Source organism: Lytechinus variegatus, chromosome 14, assembly GCF_018143015.1.
Source record: "Lytechinus variegatus isolate NC3 chromosome 14, Lvar_3.0, whole genome shotgun sequence".
Taxonomy (NCBI): Eukaryota; Metazoa; Echinodermata; class Echinoidea; order Temnopleuroida; family Toxopneustidae; genus Lytechinus; species Lytechinus variegatus.
This window is the reverse complement of record NC_054753.1, coordinates 18,455,035-18,475,797: the sequence shown is the minus strand read 5'-3', so window position 1 is coordinate 18,475,797 and position 20,763 is coordinate 18,455,035. Positions and strand designations below refer to the sequence as shown.

The 20,763-nt window shown below is 34.5% G+C and overlaps 1 protein-coding gene across 2 annotated transcripts in view; it reads right to left on the bottom strand.

Moving 5' to 3' along the window:
• Positions 1–826: 826 nt before the first annotated feature.
• Positions 827–20,763, bottom strand: part of LOC121428219 (vesicle-associated membrane protein 3-like) — a 32,421-nt gene continuing 12,484 nt past the window's right edge. The window contains exons 2-6 of one of the 2 annotated variants that reach the window (XM_041624831.1): positions 13,228–13,303; positions 12,188–12,266; positions 11,138–11,269; positions 9,615–9,637; positions 827–5,910 (exon numbers count right to left, since the gene is read on the bottom strand). In XM_041624831.1, coding sequence (XP_041480765.1) covers positions 9,618–9,637; positions 11,138–11,269; positions 12,188–12,266; positions 13,228–13,303 — 307 coding nt within the window. In that variant the 3' untranslated portion in view covers positions 827–5,910; positions 9,615–9,617. The remainder of the gene's footprint in view (positions 5,911–9,614; positions 9,638–11,137; positions 11,270–12,187; positions 12,267–13,227; positions 13,304–20,763) is intronic. The other variant, XM_041624830.1, reaches the window with a different exon arrangement.

Genomic DNA, 20,763 nt, shown 5'->3' with positions numbered 1-20,763 from the left:
TCCAATTGCCAACTCGTCTACTATCATTTGGTCTAATGCTATTCTGTCTAATAACCAACTGGTCCAATAGCCATTTAGTCCATATACCATGTGGTCTAAACAAACCCAAGTATTAATTGTGCAAAATGAATGAAAAGAAAATAGGTTAGACCAACTGGTTACAAGACGAAATGGTTATATATGAACTGGTGATTAGACAAAGTGATGATTGGACCAAATGGTTGTTAGACAAAATGTTGGACGGAATGGCATTAGACTTAATGAAGATAGACCATGTGGTGAGTGGACGAGTTGGCAGTGGAAGAATAGGCAATTTACCGCTGCGGCTATATTGCTGTTACACTCAACGCTGTGTCTGATGCTGCAAGACTACAATGTGCCTCTAAAATCTCTTTGTGCATCAGTTGTTCCTTTTTAACAACTATGAATCAGAGCTGGTTTTTCATACGGAAAACTGCCACCAGATAATCATCAAAAATAAGAAAACTCCTAGTGAGAAGAGAGGGTACAGAGAGGGGGCATCACCTATTGTTTGTAGTCTTGCCATATCAGACACGTCGCTTGCATTTAGCAAGACAGCAAAGATGTCGCCTACACCAGTACAGGGATGGCAGTCAGTTTTATTCACTGCGCCTCAAAAGCCAGAACATCTTAAAGTCCTATCCAGAGATGAGAAGCTTTCAGATCCTCAAATCAGGCAAAAACCTGAAAATTGGTATCTCTGCTACTAGTACCAGTACATACTAGATAAAAGTATGTAAGTGATAAATAAGAACTGTGTTCAATCAAAAATTATGAATAATAACATACCAATTTTTCATCACAATCATGTTTATTAACATGTAACACAAATACAATATACATTTAATTTTTTTGTTACTTATACGAATGGTGACTTTTCTAGAACAAATAATTTTTCACTGCAAATGTGGAAGCTACCCATTAAACATCTGTTGTTTTTATAATAGTTATATCATCTTTTACTTTTATTGTACATCAAGATATAAAGATACAACAATACTAAATTGAATACCAGGGAAACAACTCAATACAAGCTTAATATTTCAATTAGATGTCACTTTCCAAGCATAGTATCTTTTACAAGGAAGATAAGATATCAAGGGCAGTTTCAGCATTCATCAGTGAAATATTAATTATATAATGGGAGGGGGATACAAATTTTTATTAGATTTTAGACTTTGGAACTTCCTACATGTACACTCATTGAAAAGAGCTATGTTTTCATCTTAAGCACAAAAGAAGATATTTTGTGTCACTTATTTTCGGTATTTTCAAGATTCATCAAATAATTTTTGTGAAATCTTTTCTATTTATTAGGCATAAAGCATACAATGAGAGTAAAAGTTGGATGTTCAATTTTTGAGAAAAAGCCCCAAAAATAGTATCTGAATGTACAAGGAATATGTGACATTGTTTTTATTTATGCTATCAATTAATTATTTCAATAACTTGGCCAGAATTCACAAAACATATGGTAACACTCATCATTTATGTGGATTTATAGAGTGCATGGACTTTATAATTAAGTTCCAATTAATGTACTGTATGCCATAGCAACTAAATTTCAAACAGTTATTTGTTAGTTTGCTGATATATTTAATGGGTAATCTTTAACCTTATGTAGGCTTTTATCTTTTAATAGTAAGCTGCATGTCTGCTACACACAAAACATTATAAAGCGAAACCATTACCTGACCTATAAATTGATGAAATTACAATATCCAAGGGTCACACGGAAAACAAAACAACCAAACCTCTTTGAAATATCAAATCAAAATTCCTAGCATCGAGCAACAAAATTAAACAATGAAAAACTCAAAATCAAACCAAGGACAGAACTTGACACAATTTCCACCAATTCAAACTTATATTTACCTCTAGAATATTATCATTCTTTTATGTTCAATATATATGTATACATGTTTATTACTTACCTTTATACATGAGTGAAAACAAAATAAAGCAATGCTAAATTTTCTATCACACAAAGCAACAGTTTGAGATGGAATGTTAGTATGAACTTTTTTACATCTACCGCTAATTAAATTTTACATAAATTTTATTTGGGTATTCTTTCAGTCAGTTATCACTTGTGTCTATAATGATTTGCTCATTACATGCATACCATATATTGAGATGTGATGAAGGCTAACTTTAATTCTGAAGGTTTTGCGAACCAGTGCCAATGACTACCTATCTCCACTACAATGAAAATAGTGGTTCATTCATACCAGATGGAAAGTACAACAGTACTGCCATTTTGTGAATGGGTGGCCCATGACAATATGACTCTGTATTCCACTAACTGCCATAATTATGGTTCATTCAGACCAGATGGACAATACGGCAAATTCCTGTATGAATGTTTATAATCAACAAAAATAGAGGGCAGCAACACCAGCAGTGTAGACTACAAGTTCTGACGCCCTCTACGCTCGTTACTTGTTATTTGAACAAAAATTAATAATGTGTTCTTTTATCATATTCCAGTCACATTCAGCTGGTTTTATTTTAGATGACATCACATCTCATTAAATACCTTAAATTTTCAACAGTACATCTCCCTACATACAGGCAGCAACGTGAGAAGTTGTTAATTAAATGTTCGATTATCCATACTTGACACATGTACTTTCTAATAAATACTTCCTCAGATATGATGTGGGAGTAATTAAATGAATGTGAATAAAAAAAATCATGACAAGTATTTTCTAATAAATACTCCCTCAGATTTGATGTGGTAGTAATTAAATTAATGAAATTCAAAATTTCACAACATTAACTCCATGGTTTCCTTTAAGGTGTGTTGTTCCCTAGATGTTTGTTGCATGCAATATTATCTTTATGGATTTTACAAGGAAATGGAATGTCGACTGAACCACTAGAGCGAACAACACTTGTTCCAAATGAATTTCTTCAAAACACAAAGTGCAGGTAAAATCGTATTTTGTAAACTTTGCATGGTCATTTTGGTGTAAAAATCAATTTACATAATCAAAACTCACCACTTATATATATATATATATATATATATATATATATGCACAGCCTAAAGCTTATCAGTGTGCTGACTGCATCGACAGATGTGAATACAAATTCCATTCTATATCAAAAATGATTGTGCAACAATGTAGTCTGAATTGACAGAAATTGTGTGAAAATAATTTGAGGGCAAAGAGAAGTCATTTTGCTTAGCAATGTTAGAACAAATATTCTAAGAAAAAAAAGGATATTGGGGCCATTTTCAATGCAATCAGATTTTATAAAAGTTTTAACAAATGGGAGGGGGGAATAAAGACCATATATTGTACATATTTGGTATCAAAGCTTATTTGCAAATTGTGCTCTTCTTACATTTACCAATAGAATATTGGCCAAAGCAGAAATGCACATGCCTTATTCATCCTAATGAGTGCCTTTAAAATACCTTGGTTTTTGTTTCAATATTCATTCATTCCATTCTGCATCTATTGCACTTACGCATTACATAAAGGAAAGAAACAGCCGGCGTACAAACCGTTTCTCATTGATCATAGAAAGTGAAAGAAAATCCATGAATGTATAATGATTTTGTGTAAGTGTGAAGTCTTTTAAACAAAACAATCCTTGAAAGAGTCAACTTATATGGTAATAATCTATCTACAATACACGATACTAAATAATTTGCATACTTGCTACATACAGCAACACATACTATATAATTATGCAATAAAAATTACTCAAACATATTTTTTTCACCAATATATAATAGGGGTGGCGTTGAGAATTCAACACTTATTATACAATATTCTTTTCCTTGAAGATACAAATCTAACATTGAATATACTAAAACAAAAGACACTTTACATATAGTTATTTGGATTGCAGATTTATAGGAGAATATATACATACATTTCACATACATGCTTAAATTTCTCTTCTCTTATTTAAATAACATGTACATGTATTTTCTAAATAACAAGTTGTAACCGCTATACACCGAATAACGTAGCTAAAAATTTTCTCTTTTTCGCTGTAATATAACCACAAATTTGTTTCATTTTCTTTTTTTATTGATTTATTTATTACAAATATATGCGCTACAATCTACAAATTACAATAAATTTCATTTAAAAAGGGCTCAGAAAATAAAGAATTGATGTAAATGCTTTGAATATGGAAGGGCAGAAGGTTATGTAAAATAAAAATAAAAACCTACCTTAAATGTCAACGTGTGAAAAATATGTACTTTCAGCTAGTTAAAAATGATACCCCAAAATTTCTTATATAAACTAGACTCATAGCAGAGGACATCACTTTGCTATCAATGCTACATGTATATAAAAAAATTCAGTAATATCATTGTTTAACTTATGGTGTGATATTGAGTTGTTCTCTGCATATTAATAGATGATTTGATCTTCATATTTTGTTATTTTAGGACACCATTCATTCCTCTTGTCCGAAAGAGTTGCCACATTTAACACCCATGAGGGTTCAAAATGTTGTTTGCTGATTTTTCATTGCAGTGTATGTGCGCATACAGTCAATGAATGGGATACTAATCATATGCATAAAATAGCCCAGGGAACTGTTTCATGGAGCTGTTTGGAAGTAAAGAGTGACTTTACCAATGACTGGCGATCATTTCTTGTGGTACATGTAAATGATATTCACCATTTAATGTTCTTTGGTGAATAATTAAGCGTGTAGCCGTGTAAGAAAGGATCACCAGTCCTTCTTAAAGTCGCTCTCAACTTACGAAAAGCTTTATGAAGCACCCACCAGGACTTCATTTTAGCCCAAATAACCGCAAGATCTTCGATTGAGAATCGAAAAGACGTTTAATACACCCATGTGATTTAATCCTTTCTGACACTCAGCAGAGGGCCTGAATGTGTACATGTATCTAGGAGTTGATTTCAGCTTTGATGGTTAACAGTATGCTAATGAATTCTACAATTCATACTCACTTTTGGCAACGTCCAGCACATCACTGGTTTATTACAAAAAGGTCCTTACTGTATTAAAGTCAGATGAGCTGAAAAAGTGTCCACGACCGAATATTTAGCGCTCAGAAGTTGATCGCAAGTCCAATTGCCAATATGTGGGACTTACATGTACTTGAAAGTCAAGATGTAATTTGTAATGTTGGCTTGGATTGCATGAGTAAAAATGTAAGTTTGTCCTAATTTGTCCCAGTTTGAATGAAATGGAAATAATTTTGTGATTTCAGTCCAAATGTGAACTGCTTCAAATAGGAAGCATAAATTTATGATTTAAGAGGTTTCAAAAGGAGACTGCTTTTTCTCTATTTTCTGAGCCCTTTTTTAAATGAATATGTACTGTTCTCAACAATAGTATTATCAATTATAATGAATAGTAATCACTTACAATAATTATATGAATGATTAATAACAACAATAATAATGACATTTAAAACCATATTCATTATGGTTGGCCTGATTTATTTTGATTTGTTAAGTTTGTCTCTTTGTGTACTGCACTGGAACATAACATGTTTCAGAAAAGTGATTTGAACAAAAGATAACTGAGAGGTAAACATTAGTTTTCCCTAAACATTTTGAGCTTTTTTTACATATAAATGTAATTCCTGTGGAAATACACTGGCTACCATTTCATAATAGATTACCCAAAAGAAGCTTAATGAAAAGTAGAGGCAGTCCTCTCACGGGACTCCTGTCTGCATTTGCCTTCCAGGGTTCAGTGAAAGATCTTTCACCTTTGACAAATGATCTGGATGACCTTTGACCCTGCAATGATGAGTCCAAGTTGGCCTGGGGAAGATGACTTGAGATTTTTCCTTAATTTTGTTTTCTTTGATGGTGCATTGCTGGCTCCCCACTGGTTGGTGTTTTACTTATTTTTTGGTGCTTTGCACGATAGCAACTGTAAAGAAGATTAAAATATAAATCAAAGTAGAGAAAGAGAGAATAATTAAAAACATGTACATGTATGCATGACTTGATTTTAAAAAGAGATAAAAGATCAGAGATGGAACAAAAGGGTATTTAAGAATGGTTCATGGTGGCATAAACCAAGGCCCGTATTCTGAAGTTGGGTTTAACTTAGACCATGGTCCAGCTCCGCGCTAATATTATGGGGAGCCAAAAGTTCAAAAATGATGTTTCTATTGTACATATTTCTTATGTTTACTATTTTATTTCCTTTTGCTTTCATAATGAGGAAAATTGATTCAACATACTCCAGTTATCATTGCCAGACAATTATGAACAATTTGGGTGTCATATGAGTTACTAGTAATCGATTGGATGAGTACTGTTAGGGATTTGTGCCCCAATTGGCTCTCCATAGTTAAATCCCAACTTTAAACCATGGTTTTAATTTAAACCCAAGTTTAGAATACGGGCCCAAGAATTTTCAAAAAAATATACGCATATACATGGAAGTACCATGAGGCAGAACTTTAATCCTTGCCAGTAATCTGGGATACTGGTTACAAGCGATAGTACTCCCCACTGCTCACAACTAGGTTTTTTGGAACCAGTTACCAGGCGGAGCATGGCACATAAACCACTTCTACATCCCACATTCTGCTCATGATTGACACCGTAGAAGCCATCTCACACCATTGAAATGTTGTGAAATTTTCCAACTTGTGTGAAGACAAATCAATAAAATCTTAATCTGAAATGAATAGATGACAAGTAGGAGCTCTTTTTTCAAAAAACATTTTTTATATTGTTTTCGCTTGTCAGAAAATTGTTCAGGAAATCTAGTGAACTTTTTTACCCCCCCCCTTCATTAATGACATCATGGGTTAGCCCAGCCAGTAATCATGATAACATGACTCTAAAACATCACACTTTGGTACGTAATAAGAGAACAAACAGAGAAAGTGTAAGTCTTCAATCTCATTTACGCCAATGTTTAGTGAAAAAGAAAAAAAAGAAAAACAGAAAGATTTAACACATACATACAACAACATGCAGATACTGTCAGTCATTCAATGTGCATTGGCAATACTACACTGCACAAAGTACAGTATACATGTTGAATCCATGACTATGAATTATTTAATTTATCAAATGTACAATAATGTCATGCAGAGTTGCATGTGTATAACAGATATTGTCTGTCATGGTGAAAACTACATAATATTGGGTCATGAGTATTTCTCAGATGAACATGGTTAGAGTTATTCAAACTTAAAACAACATCACCATGCATAATATTTACAAGATACATGTACATGTACATTTATACATAAAAAGATATACATTTATACATTTCAGAACAAAATCTACACAGAATATATTGGAAGCGCCGCGAATCGGTTCGACACGTTTCATACATGTAGTCATACGGTCATGCATTTGAAACCCACCGCGACCTTGCGATAATTCTAGGTTATATATTTCTTGGACAACTGTATATCACATAACATGGGGGAAGCTGCAGACATGCGACATCACAAAATTAAATTCTGAAAATGTGATGCATGTATTCCATCAGACCATATTTTAACAATTTTTTTTTTATATTGTATTCACCTTCAATTAGGGGTGAAGTTCCCCTTTAAAATTTGAAAATGACATTAGTGACAAATGAATCATTGCAATAATCTGCAATTAATTTTGGTGGGGAAGGCAGAGGGAAAAAGTGAGAGAGTGGGAGGGAGGGAGAGAAAGAAAGAAAGAGGGAGAGAAATAATTCTTATTTTAAGGGTGAGCTTTTGCTTAAAAGTTTGAAACTGTCATTAGTGACAAATGAATCATGGCAATAATTGGCAATTAATTTTGGAGAGGAAGTGGTAGAGGGAAATAAGAGTGAGTGGGGGAAAAAGGAGAGAGGGGAGAGAAAGGGAGGGAGAGGGATCGAGTCGAAAATCCTAAAATTCTTGTACCTTAACCGAGTGTTTCCTGTATGTGTATCCCTTACAGTGGAATGTCTCATGAATTTGATTTGACTGATTTCCTGAGATTCCCAAAATAGCATTGATTAATCCCAGAAATATATAATCTTTCTAATAATATAATGTTCACAGGATTAAACAAGCAAGTACCATACGAGAGAGAATTCTGCAAATAACTTCAACTGTCAGTTGAATCTTTGATGTGTGCTCAATCAATCGACTCTTGTGTTTTCTAAACACATTGGCCAGTATTCTGAAATCGGGTTTAACTTTAATTAATAAACTCAGGTTTAAAGTTGTGGTTTAAGTATGGGAAGCCAAAAGTTGTACGTTTCTTATGTTTACTTTGCTCTTTCCTGATTTATTGATGATGAAGACAATCATCTATTTATACTTTCTACATAATTATGAATCATTTAAGAGCCAAATGAGCTGAAATATGATATCTGTACTGTTAGTGATTTATGTAACAATTGGCTATCCATACTTAAACCACAACTTTAAACCCGAGTTTAACTTAAACCCGACTTCAGAATACGGGCCGTAGTTCTGAACTTTTTAAATGTTTTACTGCCAAAAAGTCTTCGGCCTGATACAAACACATTTTTTAAAGTATTCATGCCATGCAGCTCGAGCTAAATCTGGGTAATAATCAAAGCATGCCTCAGAAAAGATTATTTCAATAAATACGCGATGTATAAAAATGCCTATTTCTATCATTATTATTTCACTTTGCATGATTATTCAAAGGCAGAAATCACTTTGTGGGAGTTTTTAACTGTATCATTTTGGTTCTTATAAATGGTATCTACATGTAGCTCTAAGAGTTATTACAGCTCACAAATACTGAAATGAAAGTTCCATAATGAGAGGAGACACAGAAATATGCTTTCCTCTTCAAAACAAACCCATTTGTCTTTAAATAGAGTTTTCTGTGGAGTATAGGTATTTAAATAGCATACAGTATGATATGTATCAACTTGTGCTGGTAGTACATGTAGGTAAATGACAAGACATATTAAAATAAAACAATGAAAGCAAATAGCATAGAACCAGCAAGTAAACAAGATACAGTATCACTTTCGCGATTAATGACATACGGATACAAGATACATATTTGGAACATCACACAAATCTTTTACTTTTATACTGTGCATATAGAGTATGCAAATGTGCAATGTAAATTTTTTTTGGGGGGTGTATGTTAACATCTATGAAAAGCCTAAAGACACTAAATTCAACATGAATGGGTTTATGGTGTTCTATGTATGTTCACACAAGTACGTCATACAGTACGTTCCGCTGAAATCAGAATGAGCCTGATTCATGTTCAAAACCAAGTAAGGACTTATTTCAATGGAACTATTGTAGTACATGTAGGTAAAAGCAACAAGAGACCAAATTAGAAAAAATATATACCCCGTTTTTTTTTTATTTGGCACCAACATACATGTAATCAAAATAGATTTCAATGAAAATCACAAAATTTATCAAATAGAACGAATTCTTATTTCATATCCCTCTCATCATAACTGTTTCAGGGCTCACACATTCATATAATCTGAAATAACTGGAAAAAGATATTCACATACATTCACGTATGGGGGATTTACATGTATCATAACTTTAAATAATGTTTTTATAATACTGACACAAAAGATGCAAAAACATATCACATTCACATGCACTATTTTCCAAGACAACATCCCGTACAAACCTTCTAAGCCTGTGTGGCCCACACTGCAAATTTATTAGGAAACAAGTCACCAGAAAAAAAAGAAAATGATGGAAATATTAATGTGGTTACTGGTGAAATATGGTATGTTGAGAACACCAACAGTGCAGCTGGAAAAAATGCTGTTAGTACTCAAGCAAACAATGTCAATGATAAATATTTTGGATAAAAAAAAGAGGAACTTAAAACTCACTGGTATGAAATAGTTGTAATATTATTAGAAACTATTTCTTAAGAGTGAAGAATGGAAGACGTATTTGAAAAACAATGTGATTCAAGTGCGACTTCCAGTTCTTGGCACAGCCATTTAATTTTTGTTTGAGATTTTAATCATGTTAATCATATCTTTTTAGTACCACACTTTCTTTTTACATATTGGCGTGAGGGCCGACTTTTTGGTAATTGGTATTTGATTCACCAATGTAAAAAAAATGAAAGAACTATTGTCCATATGTATAACACAGATTCACAAATTGAATTTTTACATTTCAAGCAATGCACTGGAAAATTAGACATTTTGACTCATGTGTTGAAGCTTGATCAGGCTGCCATGACGAAAATATTAAAAATATTTGAAATGAGCACCCTTGACAAGAAAAGCCAAAATGAAGTACATGTTAGGTGAAATGGTATTGACTTGGGGCACATTTCATTAAAGGTAACAACTATTGCAACTTTGGCATGATTGTACCTTCCATGGAAACCTTGATTGTGATTGGCTGCTGAGTCCTGTTACCATGGTAGTTGTCACAATGGCAAATTTACCATAGTTGTAACTCTTCATTCAATGGGCTTGCAATGCACTGGCACCCCACCCCCCCCCCACCTCCTTTTGAGAGGCACAATTAAAATTTGTAATATAAAAATGCTGTTAAAACAGAAGTGTGCCCCCCCCCCCTTGAAAGTGAAAACCTTTTTTTTTTGCTTGTCAAATGTTTTTGTGGGCAAAATACCCTTAATATTCCAATAAAACCCCCTCTTTTTTGCTTGCCGAATTTTTCCTGGGGAAAATGTGCCCCCCCTTTGGAAAATCCTGGATCTGCCCCTGCAGCAGTGTAACCTCACACATGCATACATACATACATATACACACATGTTCCCATTTAATAGATGAAAATACAATAATCTTTGTTAATCTGCATTTTGTACAATGAATGAATGAAACTATAGGTTATGGTTATGAAATAAATGGTAAAAGCAACAGTGCTTTAAAAAAAAATTACAGGCATCATTTATTGGTTAATTTGATTTGATACAGTCATTCTACAGGTGACTTAAATTGGTTAGAAATCTCAACAGAATAATCCCTTGAGAAATATTCTCAACAAAAACATTCAAAATTAGTTAAAATGAAGAGAGAACACCAAAGCAATATTGCTCTCATTCCTATTGATGAAATAAATAAGAATGTTAACAAAGATGTGCAAGAATGAAACATTATTTCTTCTTCATGAAATATAAATTAAACAAGAAGAAAAATGTCTACTTTGCAATCAACTACTTACCGATAATAATTATTAAAATGACAATAATAATAACTGCTAGAATGATCATCATCTTGCAGTTTTTCCACCAGTACTTTCGTTTGAGTTTACCAGCATTCGTCTCAAACTGTGATGCTCCATGCTGGAGGGCATCTACAAGAAAAAAAAATAGCAAAAATACTTCAATTTCATATTTCTTTTTGCTAAAGGTAAAGGAAAGTAGTTGCAGCAAACAATTATTTCATGAGAAAGTCTTTAAAATCAAGGTTAATTGCCACAATCACAGCTCTAGATCTGGTACATTGAAATAAATTATCTTTGTGAAATCATAAATCATAAAAATTTCATCAAAATCGGATATAAAATAAGAAAGTTATGGCATTTTAAACTTTCGCCTATTTACAACAAAATAGTTATATGAACGAGCCAGTTACATCCAAATGAGAGAGTTGATGACATCACTCACCTACAATTTCTTTTGTACTTTATTATATGAAATATGAAATATTTTTATTTTCTCGTCACTGCCATGAACAAAGTCTTTAAAATCAAGGTTAATTGCCACAATCACAGCTCTAGATCTGGTACATTGAAATAAATTATCTTTGTGAAATCATAAAAATTTAGCTGAAAACCGATAATTCTGATGATCACTGACACAAAAAGGCATATGTGGGACAGTGTATATTACTTGGAAAAATACCCGACATTTTTCAGAATTCTGTGCTTATTTTGCTCATTTCTCAGCAATTACATATTTTTCATTCATACATACAAACACTTGGGTGGCCGTTTTATTGGATTCTGTTTGAATTCATTCTTAGATCGTAACCACAAATGGCATTCATCTTTAAATGTAATATCTAATAGCACTGCTCAAGTTTTCTCACTTTTTTTCTATCAAAGAGTTACCTCACGCAACGTTGACCTCATGATAGTCACTGCAAAGTACGTGTTAACCATAATCTCATAGACAAGATTTTCATCATCAATTGACCGGAAAGAAGGGAACGCCCTGGCGCCTAAATCCCTCCCTTCGAGGTCTACCCAAAAAAGTTCAGGCCCACTCACCTGCACGGTCATCCAAGACTGATAGTGCCTGATCTCTCTCAAGAACTTTGTCAACATTTACTCTCATAATATCCACCACCTGTAAAAGAATATGACAACATGAAATACATGAAAATAAAAATGATGAAAAAATTGAAAATCCATATTTCATTGTTCGAAATAGACATGAAATGAAATACTCCGGAAATTTGCCCAATTGATCGTGGGCCTTGCAGCCGCTATGCAGCGCCATATCGACGAGGCTCTATCCCTTTAATCGTTGAATGCCAAACAGGGTAGCAGCAACTCCGGCCGGGGTTTGAACCCCCGACCTCCCGGTTGTGAGACGGACGCTCCCTATGAATGAAGTACAACTTTTTGAGTGCCACGGTCTATAAAGCAGGGCTCAATATTTTCTGCACGGGATACAGAGGCACTCACATGCACCACCTGCAGACGTAGCAAAGCATCAAGCATACCACTACAGGATTATCATAGCTCAGTGTAAAGGCAGTAGCTGCTTCGCAGCCATGAAGTACAGTATCTCGCATCATAATGCTGATGTTTCGCATTAGACTCAAAAAGGCAGAGACAAATCAGCAGCCTCCATACAGATGAAAGGCTACATCACAAAGAGAGAGTCCTGAGCAATATGCTAAGAGCCTTGTGCACGGAATTCAATCAAGGGAGAATTTCCACCACCGTAACTTGTCAGCACCAGTCCATATCATCATCATCACCACCATCACCATCATCACCATCATCATCACCACCATCATCAGCGTATTCATCATCATCATCCTCCCCCTTCCACTCCTCCTCATCAAAATCATCAGCAATATCAACCTCACCAACAGCATCTAACATCATCATCACAACCATCATCATCACCACCAAGGCACCAACACCATAATCATCATCAACATCACCACCATCGTCATCATCATCATCACCACCATCACTATCACCACCACCATTGTTGTAGTCATCACGCTAAGGCTTTCAAAATCAATATCAATAAGACTATCATCATACATGTATGTATATATACTGTACACTACCTCATCAACTTGTGCTTGAGTCTGTTGTAACCTCTTGTTGGTTGGTGCTGGGGTGGGTTGTGTTGGTTGTGCAGCCCTGCATAAGAAAAACCAAACAAATAAAGAAATAAACATCAACACACTTTGGATAATACAAATCCCTTTAATTTGGATTTAGCATCTCTTCTCTCCCTTCTATCCATCTCGTACTCTGTCTCGTCTCGGTCTTCTTTCATCTTTTCTACACACTTCTTCATTTGTATACCGGTAGATTATTCAAAACATTTCCATTAAGCAAGATGTTCATGCTGTATTGACACAATGTCAAGCTATTTAATTTGCTCAACATAATTAAACCCACCCTTAATATTAAGGCTTTTTGATATCTGTGTCTATATGTAATATATGCACCATCTCCACTCCCTGCTGAGTATTCAGACCTGCAGTACCAATTTGCTATTAAGCCTACATCATCATTGCTTGCAAATCTTTCTGCATTGTACCTTATACAGTCTTACATGCATACTTGTACACGGTTTCACTGTATTAACATTTAAACTAGCACATCAATGATGTGGAGCTTATCCAGCATCTCGCAAAGAAATTTAACACAATTTTCATTTCAGCCCAGTTGACACTGTAGTGAATTATATTGGTGACATTAATTGAGGATATAGAATTGAAATTGATGAAGAAATGACATAGAAGCATTTTTTTGTAATCTAGAATAAATTTCATATAAATTAAGCAGAAATAACTTTCTAGTCAAAATTTCCTAACTCTGTGTAGAACATTGGTGAACCTCATGTAGCTCTCAGATGGAACAAAAATAATCAAAATCAATTAACAAACAAATAAGTAATTTTTTGGGAGTTTTGAAAATATATGAATAAATTAGCATATTTCATGAATTTCAAAATTCTGTGTTGAAATTTTCTATCAACACCTCAAGCTATCATATTAAGCAAACAAAATTGAAATTGATCAACAAATGAAGAAAAAACATTTTTTGTGATTTACGAATAAATTTTGCATAAATTAGCATAAATGATTTTCCAGACAAAATTTCAAAATTTTGTGTACAAGTTTGGTGAACCTCGTGCAGCTCTACCAGATAGAAGAAAAAAAATCAAGATCTGTCAACAAATAAAGAAGAGGCATTTTCTGTGATTTATGAATAAATTTTGCATAAATTAGCATGAATAATTTTCTACTGAAACTTTCAAAATTCTGTGTAGAATTTTGGTGAACCTCGTGAAGTTCTACCAGATGGAAGAAAAAAATCAAAATCGGTCAACAAATAAAGAAGAAGCATTTTATGTGAATTTTAGAAATTTGCATAAATTAATTTTGCATAAATTAGCAAAAATTCTGTGTAGAAATTTGGTGAACCTCATGAAACTCTACCAGATGGAAGCAAAAAAATTCGAAATTGGTCAACAAATAAAGAAGCATTTTTTGTGAATTTTGAAAAATGTGCATACATGTAAATTAGCATATTTAATAAATTTCAAAATTCTGAGTAAAAGTTTTGAATACCCCAGCTAGTGCTATCATATAAAGCAACAGAATTGAAATCGGACTTAAAATGGCAAAGAAGTACATGTATCATTTTGAAACTGTGGACGGACGACAGACGCATAAGCTCATCTTGCCCTTCGGGTCGGATGAGCTAAAAACTGTACATGCATGTACATACATGTACACTTCTTTTATTTAATTTTGGTCTAATGCCAATTCGTCCAATTGCCAACTCGTGTACTATCATTTGGACTACCATCAGTTCGTCCAGTGTCCACAGGGTCTTATTGCCATTTCGTTACTCACTATTTCGTCCAATAACCAGTTGGTCCAATATCCATTTTTGCTTTTGGTCTAATAAAACAGATATTAGACAACTTGTTATTAGACGAAATGGTCATAGACGAACTGGTAATTAGACAAAGTGATGATTGGAGCAAATGGCTGCTAGACAAGATGTTGGATGGAATGGTATTAGATTAAATTAGACCGCATGGTGAGTGAACGTATCACGTTCCCAGTATACAAATTGGCAATTTACTGTAAACTTGTACACATTGCAGTAATCAAGTCATTATTTTGGATTTAATATATCACATATTTCATTCAGCAGCTGTGGATGTTTTGTGGACAGATTTGGGGACATTGTGCATAATACATGTACATGTACTTGACATACATGTACATGTACATGAAAAACACCTCATACATTTACATTAAGATCTACATACATGTATGAAATAGTTCCCTTCCTTTAACCCCCTTTCACACGGTAAAAAAAATTGAATGATTCGAATGAAAAAATAAGAGCCCTATGAAGAATATTTAGCATAAAGAAACCAAACTAGAACATGGTTAGAATCATGAACGTTAAATTCTAATCAGTCACGATTACAATAGCAATCATTATTACGATGATGATTCAAGATTCACGTGTGAAAAGGCCCTAAACAGATATTACACAAAATCAACAGAGTATTTCAGAAGTGTGTGAATTTTAAGTGCTCTTTGTTCTCTCCATGATTAGCTTTAATGCTTTATACATGAAGAGGATGTCAGATCTGCTTTGTCACCTATTCAATAATACATGGGTTGTGGGCCCAAACAAAGACCAAATCTGGAGAAGAAATCAATAATGGCATTTTCTTTGCCATGAGCCTTGGCTATGAATCGTGTCACTTCTGTTAAAATAGAAAGGACCATATTTGAACATGTGCACTCCCAGACTAATGATAACACGTTTAACTTGTATCGTATTATGGGTGCGTTTATTCGACACTTTTTTACCCTAGAATCATGATTAGAATCATGATTCAAATCACGATTCTGCAGAATCACGATTGCGTTTAGTCGAAATTGAATATAATCATGATTAGAATCACAAACATGAAACACGAAAAAAGGGGCGTTTGGAAAGACGTTTCTGTAGAATCACGAACGAAAATGGTCGTATAAACGATATCGTGATTTGAATCATGATTCTATGACGTCATTGTGTCGTGCTTCTTCCGGGTTCGACTCAAAGGCGCGCGCTGTGTTTCGTGCAGGTTAATTTTCGTGTAGCAGTATTGCCAGCGTTTAGGAATTATCATCTGTGTATTGTACCCCTGGGGTTGTACTGTAGCGTCATTTCTATATTTCATTGTTTTCATCAATCATTTCTTCAAGTTCCAAAGGCACAAATTGGACTGACGATGAACTCAGGGCTCTGCTTGTGCTTTGGGCTCAGCCTGAAGCACAAGCATCCCTTACCGGGTTTCACAGAAATAAGACGATCCCTTTCAGCGGCGCTTGCGAGGGAGGGATTTCAACGGAGATGTGGCACCGCCTGTCGAGACAAAATTAACAGAATTCGTGCCCAGTACAGGACCATCATAGACAAGAAAAATCGATCGGAAGGTGGGAGGGAGGATGATGACCCCTTCTGGTTCCCGATCAAAAACAATACGAGGTACAATACACGGAATTCTGGAAGTAAAAGATTTATTTTTCGGAAGCCGACTTAGCGTTGCACTTGCACAAACGATCGCGCGTTAGCTCCGGCGGCAGCAAAAATCTAGCAGCCGACGTGAAGTTAGAAACACGTGCGAAAATGTTGACCTATACTTCCTGGGTCAAACTGCGCACTGTGATGCGCACTGGATCGGCCCGAATTCAGGGAGAAACAGCTTTAGAAAGATGGTCGTATAAACGCTGATTCTGTCGGATCGTGATTCATGCTGCTGTTTTGAATCATGATTCAAATCATGATTCAAATCATGATTCTGGGTCGAGGTCGCATAAACGCAGCCTATGTCAAGTTATGATTACAGTTTTAGATCATCACAATAACATGTACCTACAGGTTCAAATAATGTACCGGTATGTACATTTTTACACTTTCAGATGAATCATTCTGGGTGGGTACATGGTGTAACAACAGTTTACATTCAAAAATTTTCTAAAATGCATGAACAGGTACTGTAAAAATAGTAGCCATTTATTAGAAGTAGTATTGTCATCATCACCATATTTGCAATGTCACTGAAAATAAGATTATTGTATGCCATGGACAAAAGGTACATAATATAATCCCACCATAGATGCAATTTATAAAAGGATGCTTGAAACATCTGTCTGACAGTGCATACATTCGTAATTCCGACTACCGAGGCTTCGTTATTCCGAAGGCTTCGATATTCCGAAGGTTCGATAGTCCGAAAACAAAATGAGGTTCGTGATTCCGAAGGTTTGTTAGTCTGAAAACGAAGTGAGGTTCGTAATTCCAAATGTTCGTTAATCCGAAAAACAAAATGAGGTTCATAATTCCGAAGATTCGTTAGTCCGATAACAAAATGATTAACAAACCTTATTTCGTTTTCGGACCAACGAATCTTATTTCGTTTTCAGATAAACGTACCTTTGGAACTTCAAGCCTTATCTCGTTCTCGGATTATCGAACCTTCGGAATACGCCACAAATGTTCGGATTAACGAACCCTTTTACGTACATCAAGGTATAGGCAATTTACGTAATTACAAACCTTCGGAATTACAAAGTGTAACCGCCTGACAGTACATGTACGTCAATTTTAGTAAAGTCAATGTTCATTTTGAAATCTAGATAATAGAATTCTGCTTTGAGGAACAACCTGACATACATGTACATATGCCTACATGAATTTTTACTCGAAATCATAGAACGAGTATGCCTTCAATTCAAAATAAAAAATGCCCAGGATTTATAAAGCTTTTATTAATTTCATCAATTTCAATAAATACTTTTTTCTATTTATATTAATTCTCCAACCATCCAACGTCCATCCATCCATCCTTTCATCATTCATTCAATTTACTTACTTTTTAATTTGTTCATTCTTTAATTTAGTTTTATATATCTTCAGTCATTCATTTTTGTAGAAAGCTCTTCAGATATTTTCTTATATTTGTCCCAATTAGTAGTGTATAAAATGATATATTTTTACTTTTCATTTCAACAAATTTCCACGAACCCACGATGGATAATTTACCTGTGCAATTATAAAGTAGGGCAATCACCCCTTTCTTTAATGACCTCATTATGATAAGATACCCCCTAACCCCAACATCTGCAAAACTGCTACATGTACATTGTACAACGCACACTGCTCACACACAATGCAAAAGACCCTTTTGCAATCGTGCGCTTGTAACTGCTCATACACAATGCAAAAGACCCTTTTGCAATCATTCGCTTGTAAATGTATGTACAGTGTACATGTATGAGCATGCATGCATCGTACATGTAATTCACTTCATGCATATTGCTAATCACAGCTGTCGAATGCAATGTAAAATGTAGGACTGGGACGACTCATTCTGTGGTATAGTGCCACGAGCTGATATAATTAAGAACAGATATAAATGTAGACCCAACAAAAATTAAGGTTCATTACATGACATGATCATGCATACAGTACCGGTACGCAGTATGTCCATTGCACCTACATGTAGACCATGTTGCCTCGTGTCAGAGGTTTGTATACTGTATGCAGGCAAGTAGCATACTCGATGTAGCATATGTACAGGTATACTTGTATTCTACAACATGTACATGTAGTATTTACATGCAAAGGCTATTAAAATCAAAGTCTGTTCAGACCACTTAATTAATACATTTTTTTTAATAGAGGCTGAATATTATCTAATTAGATTCAGCAAATCAAGTTCAGATATAAATTTTGAAACATTATGACCCGAATTCACAAAGGCGGCTTTGAAAAGTAAAACCCACGGTTGAATCCATGGTTCATGAAGATTTCCTGTATACGGTAAAATCAAGCTTTCCGGTAATTTTGCACGTATCAGGCACATGTATAACAAATGTCCAATGCTGATGCGCGCTTTTGTCAGTCGGCCAAATTGACGCCTGTTACCACGATTAGGTACGCTAAATATATTCATGAGTCCACTGTTTGAAGAGTGGACTCAATGCAAAACAGTGGATTCATGTGGATAACCACTGCAACAGGCGTCAATTTGGAGCACTGTGACAAAAGCGCGCATTAGCATTGGACAATTTTTTATCTACAGGCTAAAATTAAGCGTAATTTATACAGGAAATCTGCATAAACCATGGACTCAACCGTGGGTTTTCAAAACCACCTTTGTGAATTTGGGCCTATGACAGCTCTCTTTCACTCCACTATGGGCATGTTCATTACATGTACATAAAATGTACATGAACAGAGCAGTAAATATTCATGCACCAGTATGAATTAAAACTGGGTCAAAATGTGTTCTGTTCAAACAAACAATACAAGCATAAAACCATTTTGCCATAATTTGTCAACCATTTGACCATATGCATAAATAAACAAATCCCCCAAAGTTGCTGAATTTTCACATCTTACATGTACATGCATGAAATGCCATTGTATTGCCAATATATGTATATCCTTGAATGTATTTTTATGTTATCTGGGAACTACAAAAGAAAATATGAAATGTGGAATATTCGTTCTTTATTGACTCAGAAATATCACAACAACTACATGTACCATCAATACTTATCATACTTCCTTCAAATTACATGTATATGATGAAAATAACTTGAAGAATATTTCCTGTCTTTCCTCACTTTGAAAGGGCGAAATTAATCAATGCCATATAGTCATTGGTATAGATCTACTAACATCAATGTCCACAAGTGGGACTTACTCTGGAGAAGCAAACATAAAATTCTTTAAAGGCTTCAAAAAAATTATGCCATTGCCAATGGGACAATCCAGGAAGAATATACAGAGTACAGAAGTGTGACGTCATAAATTTTTCAATATTTGCATATCAGTGTTCTTGATACTGTATTTTGGTAGAGCATGATAAAAAAAAACACCACAAAACCTGAATTTGGTGGGAATCAGTCCATGGGGCCCAAAGATATGACCTCATGAATACATAATTATCCCCACTTAGTATCCCTAAATTAGACCTCAAAATAGCCAATCTGGAATAAAATTATTGGAAATGGTTTTTCAACTGATTTGAGTAGGTATGGGTGTCAACATTTACCAAAAAAAAGTTAGGAGGAATACGGGTTGGGGAAAGTGTTTTTTTTCAAGGTCAAAGTTCAATGACCTTTTCATATATACCGTATAATGATATCTCTGAGATGGAAAGGCGCAGGTTGGTGATAATGGTGTCAAAATGCACAAATTTTTACCAGAATATCAAATAAAATAAAATTAAGTACCTAGCATGCACATTCACCGATGAAATTCAAGGTCAAAGCCTTTCAAAGGTCAATGACCTTTTTTACATTATATACCATACTGTATAATGGTATCTCTGAGATGATAAGGTACAGGCTAGTGATCATGGTGTCAAAATGTACAGATTCTTACAAGAAGGTAAAATAGAATGAATGTGAGTACCTAGAATGGATATTCACCAATAAAATTCAAGGTCAAAGCTTTCAAAAGGTCAATGACCTTTTTACATTATATATATCATACTGTATAATGGTATCTCTGAGATGAAAAGGCACAGGTTGGTGATCATGGTGTCAAAATGCACAGAT